This window comes from Nicotiana sylvestris, chromosome 9 (assembly GCF_000393655.2).
Source record: "Nicotiana sylvestris chromosome 9, ASM39365v2, whole genome shotgun sequence".
Taxonomy (NCBI): Eukaryota; Viridiplantae; Streptophyta; class Magnoliopsida; order Solanales; family Solanaceae; genus Nicotiana; species Nicotiana sylvestris.
In genome coordinates this window covers 64,300,869-64,308,291 of record NC_091065.1, presented here as the reverse complement: position 1 = coordinate 64,308,291, position 7,423 = coordinate 64,300,869, and the positions used below count along the sequence as shown (strand labels likewise).

Genomic DNA, 7,423 nt, shown 5'->3' with positions numbered 1-7,423 from the left:
TATAATATTAGCCTGAGATGAATTTAATCTTTTTTATGATGTATAATACTATCCTGAATTGAGATTGAATGACAAAATATAATTAATGAGAATTCCCCAATTGAGGTGGTGTTATTGAGCCAGCAAACATTAGTATATGCATTTGCCTTGGTTCATTTTCGTGTCACCTTCACCAGGTTGAGACTTCCAATTTGGTTTATATCGATATGATTCAGAAGCAGCTTTTAACTTCGGGATCAAAGTTAATCTAAATTGCAATGGATCCCACAAATTCAAACTAGTCATCAAAAAACTTGGAAAATCAACGTATTCATTAAGCAACCTTTCATGAGATACACATTCGACAAATGGGAAAATAAAACATTCCCATCATAGTTCATTACTCAAGGAAAAAAATAATAAAAACAGTTCAAATCAATTATGTTCAGTTTACAAGTAAATAACCTGACAAACAATTGACTTTTCCATGTTGCCTTGCTAAAATATATGTAAAGCAACAATATTCTGAAAATGAGATTCCTAATAAAATCACCTCATATTCAGGATTTACACCGAGGCAGATTCACAATAAGCACTCCCTCATGAGTCTCATACTTATCCCCCTCAAAAGCTTGAGAAAGTGATCAACTACAACGCTTTAAAACACGAGGCCGATGCACTCGACTAGAGGTGAGTAGCACAAAGGAAACAAACTACAGTACTAATTGCCTGGAGTGACCAAATTGCCTTGGGCCGTAAAAATCACCCAGACAGTATAACTTGACACGGGCTACTAGTCCTCGACGAAAAAAGGACCAAGGACCGACACATGGACATGTAGTTTGATTAGCCACATGTTAGACGATATAACCTAATTTATATGCTTGTTAATCTCAGATAAATTTACCAACCCCCATTACCCTGTGACACATGCTTCAGGGAGCAGCTAAATAGCCGGGGGCTTGGAAGTCTATAATCCCAAAATGAATGCATGTATCTCAGACCAACTGGAGACAGTGTAAAGAATGCCAGACATTCCCTTCAAACCACCTTCAGCTAGCTCCCTCTGTTTTGTTACCAAACCGGAGAACAGTGGAACAAAAGAAATACCAAACTGTTCCCCTAATCTTCTAAGGCCAGCACTCAGACCAATCACAATCCCCACGTCTGCGTTGAGCAGGCAAAGCAAGTCACCGACGGAGCCTCCAACATAAACTGTAGTATGTTTGCTATTACTCTCACGGGACTTCAGGATGTCGTTAAAGGCTTGAAGCTTGTCCATTGGAGATTCCATCTTCTTAATCATGTCACCAGTGGTAACAGATCCTTCATAAGGTAACTCATTTGAGTGCACATTTAACACAGGTAAGACCCCTGCTGATGGAAAATGGAAGAGGATGTCAACCAATAGCTTATAAGTTAAACAAAATCAATCTACAGTCACACCTCTCTATAACAACATACCTATATAACAGTCATTCACTATAAACGCCTAGTTTTTCTCAGAACCAATTTTTTATGTTATATTTTACCTCTATAACAACATTCGGCCTATAACAGCAACAACCATCTTTATGACGGTACGCTCTTTGTAAAATTACCACTCTATAACAGTCATGCCTATTTTCTAAGTTATTACTAATAATAATTCTAAATATTTAAACAAATATTTTATAACTTTAATGTACAACATATAATAGCTATATATATTATCTTAAGGATAGCAGTATGTTCCATGAACATATGCACATCAAATATTTTTACAACTAAAGATCTACAAATGATATATCTTGCATTAGAAACATGTCAAAAGATACTTAAAAGATCTATTTATACTTTTTGAAGATATGCATATTATTCTTTTTTTATTTGAAGATGTACACATGATATATCTTATATTGAAGATGTAATATGTAAACGTAATCTATTTGTATTTTTTAATTGTGCGCCTTAGAGTTTAAACATTTGTGCATTTAGTTAAGAATTTTTTAATAATGTATTAGGTTTCTTTAGCATTTAATTCGTGAAATATTTATATCTTTTGAGATTTTGAATTTAAATATTTTATTAATCTTTTATATATAATATTATAAAAGAAAAACAATTAGTTTTTGGATAATTTTTGTCTATAACAGCCAAGATATATTTAAATGTCAAATGTTGTTATAGGTGTGTAACAACTATTCACTATAAAAGCCAAAAAAATTCGGAACAAACGATGTTGTTATAGAGAGGTTTGATTGTATATCCGACCGAGAAAATTTCTAGATATCACAGTTTTGCTTGGAGAGCAGGAGACCGCAAAGAAATATCCACATCACAGCCTAGTTCCATTACAAGTTTTTTGTTTATCTCATTAGTGCTCACATCTGCTCATTTTGATTAAATCATAGCATACCGGACATGAATTATCAACTAACCAAGCCATTCTTATATCCCTGCGTGCATTTTGTACAATTTTTGGGTTGGTACGAAAAGATGAAGTTATATTTCCTGCTTGGATCACATTCAGCCCATTAATATGTTATGAACTGGAGGCGTTTTCCTTGCTTTGTGTTGTGCAGCAATGTATATCTTTCTAGATAACAAGTTAATGGAGTGCAAAGGTACTTGCTAGCTGTTTTTGGTTATCAACCTTAGAAGATGCCTAATAGTCTCTACTTGTAAACTTTCTCCTTCAATGAGATGCCTAATTGTCTTCTCTAGCAAACTCTCTATCTTCATTGGAATCTCGCACAGGCTTATCTTAAAGTAGTAATTTATAACTTGAGATATCCACTCTTCACCCCTCAAAAGCTTTAACGAGTATGCGTTTTTACGAGATGATGCCTGATATGAAAATATAGAACTCAATGAAGTGCAAGATTTGGCAATGAGCTGAAACAAGCATACCTGATGAAAAAGCTGATCTGATGAGATCTCCGGACCAACAGTATGACAGTACATGAACATCTGCATGCAAGTTTTCACTTCTAAGTATTTCTTGAAAAATGTTTTTGCAACCATTTTGAAAGATGAGGCGTTCCCCAGCCCGTTTTATGTCTTCCTGACTCAACCCTCTTAATACACCAGAATGAACCACCATATCATTTGCTCTCCTTTCAAAATCAGACAGCTGCTCTAGTGCTTTACACAGACCCTCATAATCAAATCTCCCAACTGCCATGAATTAGGAGATATCTTAGGGCTTCTCATTGTCGTGACACAAAGAGGTATCTATTAAAAGAACAGATGAAGACTACGTACCTGTTTCACTAGGTATGATGCTTTCTATGCATTGTTCATATTCCTCAATATACTTGCTGGAAAGATTGCTCCAAGTGGCCCGAAGATCAGCTGCAGAAACACGAGGGTACAGGGTTTCACAATCATCTAGATCACTCTTTGCTGCTGCTATGATGGCAACATCAGCCAAAAGGGCAGATGAATCAACAGCACTGCACGTCATGTCAAAATCACAAAACATGGTAAGATTGCATCCTGCTGGTTCTTGGACTTGAGAAATGGGGGTTACAGTGGACTGGGTAATTGGCTGAGCAGAGATAAATTCCAATTCAAGTTTCATAGCTTGGTGATACAGCCTTTCCACAACATCAAGTTCTTCGCCAGTCAAACAAACACTTAGTTTATCCAGTAGGTCCTCAATCCTTGAAGCATATGCCTAAGCACAGAACCATTACAAGGGAACGGTTAGACAAATTTCAACTACAGAATACTCTTTGTATTTTGATAAGAAATTCCTACCAAAATGAAAAATAATGCATTGCTCAAAAACCAGACACACCTCAAAACTTTCTGAACATAGACAGTCAATCCATCTCTCATAGATGTTATTGTTCTCTTCAGGGACCAAAACAGACTTAATCTCCTTGCTAAGAAAGCTGTAAAGCCTCATACAGGGTGCAATTGCACTAAGTGCATAAGCCGCAAGCCTTGTCTTCTCAAAAGGGGTCACAATTTTACCGGTAAACTTTTCCCCTTCAACTTTTCCTGCTGCTGTGGCCAGCAAAAAGTCAGTGTATCTAATTGTGGCACTGTCACAAGTGCTATTATCTGGAAGTTCAAAGCCCCATTCCTGCATTATGACGTATCTGTTAAAAGCTGTAGAATCGACATCGCTGATAAATAATACTAATAACATGGACACCTCTAAATGCTGATATGGTTAATGCAAGAACAGCTGCTCTTTGGACTTTGTCCTTCCTTATAAAGAGATTCTAGATCGGTTGAAGAGGTTCGGATAAGTGAGCACAAGCCCATTAAATCGCTGGACTCTCATCTTGCTCTTTGTTGTATTACACTTCACAACTTATGGGCATATTTACGAGTAAAATTCTGACTCAAATTCTTCTAGCAGTACAAAATTTGCACTACTATAACCTACTGGATCAACTATTTATCCAGTAAATTTCACGTTCCGTTACACTTAGGGTAGGACAAGAGATAAGATTTGGGGTTTTTTTTTTGGGGGGGGGGGGGGGGGCACCAGCAGAGGTACGGGGTAACTCTACACACCAAGACTTAGGCACATGAGAAAAAATCACCTAATCTTTTATGTCTCTGCTCGGATTCGAACCCTGATCTCAAAGGTTTTCACTTATTTTATTGACCACTCGGCTATAACCTTTGGATGCATCTCAATCTTTCGCCTTTCCTCGATCAGAAGATGGGAAAAAATGAAACCGAACATACTCCCTCCTTTTTAATTTATGTGAACCTAATTGATTAGGCACGGAGTTTAAGAAAAGAGATAAGACTTTTGAACTTGTGGTGTAAAATGAGGCCCATATATTTTGTGTGGTTATAAATCATTGCATAAAGGTAAATTATTTCCCCAATACGGACAGAGGTAATTCATTTTGGCATGGACTAAAAAGGAAATAAGTTCACATAAATTGAAACGGAGGGAATATGTGATATTAATCACTCAGACCTTGAGTTAGAGAAAATTTGCACGTGATCCTCTTGCAATTAACCAAAGAGTGTTACATCTATTTATGAAACTGAATTACCAATTCATATTAATTTCCCAAGTTAAAAATCCAACAAGAGACCCATCCATTACATGCTTTTAAATGGTTAACCTGAATTTCGATATGAACAATCAACCGATTACACCTCAATCACAAACTAGTTGGACCAACTATATATAAACGTTAAGCATCCACCTGTTCTATTCGCGCCTATCTATTGGCCTTTTAAGACAAATTGGGGGTTCTCGAAAACTAAAAGTTGTCCAAAAGCCACACTTATTCCTATGCTAATATACAAGTCTCAACTCAGACTAACAAGACTATGTAATAACAACCGCTACACCTTAATCCAGACTAGCTAAGAACATCATTTTCTTCCATTTTGATTTACTCTATCAATTCATATGAACATAGACAGAATAAACCAGGAATTTCAGGTGTAGCTTACCCGCACAAGATCATCTTGATCTTTTAGCTTCCTCAAGACACGCTTTCTCAAATCACGGATAGCTTCCTTGTCTTCGTCGTCATCCGCAAAATCCCCCGCCAACTCATAACTGCCAAAAGCAAACAGTTAATCAATAGATTCAATAGAACTCCTCATGGATTTATCTTTTTTATAACTATATGTATATTGATGAATTAAAAAAGTGGGGGCTTACGCCTGAGCAAAAGCTTGAAGGAAATAGACATCTTGAGAAATACAGTGAAGAAATGATTTAGAATCCAAAGTCCCAGATGCCAAACACACAATAAAAGGAGAATAAAGAGCACAAAGTGATTCGTTCTTGAACTTGACCCAAAGCCTCTTTGCTATCCCACCATCATCTGGGGTTGCTTGGAATCCTTCCATATCTAATCTTAGCTTCTAACCAAAAGTAGCAATACTTAGTTGCTAAAAAAGATGTGAACTTTGTAAACAACTTTGACCCGTCAGTTCAGATTTATCTAAACACCTATGTTTGTGGGATGTAACTTAGTCAAGATTTTGGGTCGAAAAGTAGCTAACTTTCCTTGAAAGAGTCGAAAAGGGTGTGTAATTAGAGACGTGAGAAAAGTGGGTTGTTTTTATAGATTTGGATTCTCACTACAAATGGGAATGCGCGTTTGTGTAGTGAGAAAGAGTAAAGGAAGGGGACTAAGTCTGAGTTGGTCACTCACGGATTAATGGGTAAATTCAATTCAAAGGTCGACTCCTTTGACAAAAGAGAGAAGAAGTGTAGAGATGAAGAAGAAGAAGGAGAGGAGGAGAGGATCCGTGACGTGTTGGAGGAAGCAAGGAATGAAAGAAGGGGGTGGGTGTTGGGACAAAGGGATTAATTGGGACAGCTAACGGCGCGCTAAATGCGGTGTCAAGTTGCAGAGTACGTGAATATAATACGGAATACCTAATACAGTACTTTCATTGAAGCTGCCCACCGCTTCCTTCATTCCCTCTCTCTTGTGTGAATCCAATAGAATGATGTTTTCACACAAATCAAATCATTCATTAAATGTCCATGTTAATTACATATTGTTAATCTCAAATAAAAGAAAAAACATAAATAATAATAAGTTAAAGTTGATCAATTTATAACACCAAGCAAGGAAAAAGGATAAACGCATAGAGTTATTGTTTGACCCAAAAGTATCAAAGCTTTTTTTTTAAAACTAATTAATAACGAAATACGAAGTGAATCTTAGTTAAACGTAATAAATTCTAGATTTAATATTGGAAAACACCAGCAGTACGAACAGTGTTTGAGAGTAATGAGTGTCGGGTATCAACTCAATGATTATCAATGAATGTTATACTAAGAACAGGCAATAAATGTAGGTAATGACAATAAATATAATAAAAGGGAATTTATCACCCAAATATTGTATGACTTGGATGAATCTTCCACCTGATATAAACGTGGAAAGATGAAAAGTGAGAATGGATAAGGAATCTTTGGATCTAGCAAACAGAGAATGAATAACGTATGCCGAGCCAAGTAGTCAGTGAACAAGACAATATTTGTATATTCTCCTTAGTCAACTCTTTACAAAGTGTTCTTATCAAGAAAGGTGAAGATCCCCTTTTTGTTCTTTATCTCTTTCTATTTATAAGGTTTATCCCAAGAAACCCTAAAAGGTACCTCATAAGGAATATTCCAATATTCCTCGTATCTATTGCTAAACTATCCTATCGTTACTTCCTTCCTTCCTTTGCTCGACCTCGACTATGACCCTTCCTAAGATGACTCCTTGCCATTGTGTCGTGGTCGTCTCTATGCGACCATGCTCATTTGCAGTCATCAAGCAGTCCAAATTTAGACCAATACAGGTATCGAAAAATTGATCAAGTAATTTAATCTTAATAGTTAAAAAATTCAAGTGAGAAAACATTTCAGTTAATTAATTGATAATTGTTCTATCCGAATGTATGAAATTAATGTAGGATGACTTAAAGTACTTGATTTTCTTAGTAATATAAGCACTGAAGTATA

The 7,423-nt window shown here is 36.3% G+C and overlaps 1 protein-coding gene across 2 annotated transcripts; it reads right to left on the bottom strand.

Annotated features, from left to right (window-relative positions):
- Positions 1-339: 339 nt before the first annotated feature.
- Positions 340-6,282, bottom strand: LOC104248763 (bifunctional TH2 protein, mitochondrial-like). 2 transcript variants are annotated; one of them, XM_009805076.2, is made up of 6 exons: positions 5,615-6,282; positions 5,401-5,509; positions 3,764-4,054; positions 3,226-3,640; positions 2,872-3,138; positions 340-1,356 (listed from the first exon to the last, which is right to left on the bottom strand). In XM_009805076.2, the coding sequence occupies exons 1-6, from the start codon at positions 5,803-5,805 to the stop codon at positions 950-952; spliced, it is 1,680 nt and encodes a 559-aa protein (XP_009803378.1). In that variant the 5' UTR covers positions 5,806-6,282; the 3' UTR covers positions 340-949. The 2 variants fall into 2 exon arrangements, with proteins under 2 accessions (XP_009803378.1, XP_009803379.1); XM_009805077.2 differs by having other exon boundaries at positions 340-1,353.
- Between the last annotated feature and the right edge of the window lie 1,141 nt (positions 6,283-7,423).

Bases quoted from the DNA above. Each gene is read 5' to 3' on its own strand.
- LOC104248763 (XM_009805076.2), bottom strand. From the start codon at position 5,805: ATGGAAGGATTCCAAGCAACCCCAGATGATGGTGGGATAGCAAAGAGG. The intron at 5,510-5,614 runs GTAAGCCCCCAC...TGCTTTTGGCAG, and splicing joins CTTCAAGCTTTTGCTCAGGC to TTATGAGTTGGCGGGGGATT. The intron at 4,055-5,400 runs GTAAGCTACACC...GTCATAATGCAG, and splicing joins ATCAAGATGATCTTGTGCGG to GAATGGGGCTTTGAACTTCC.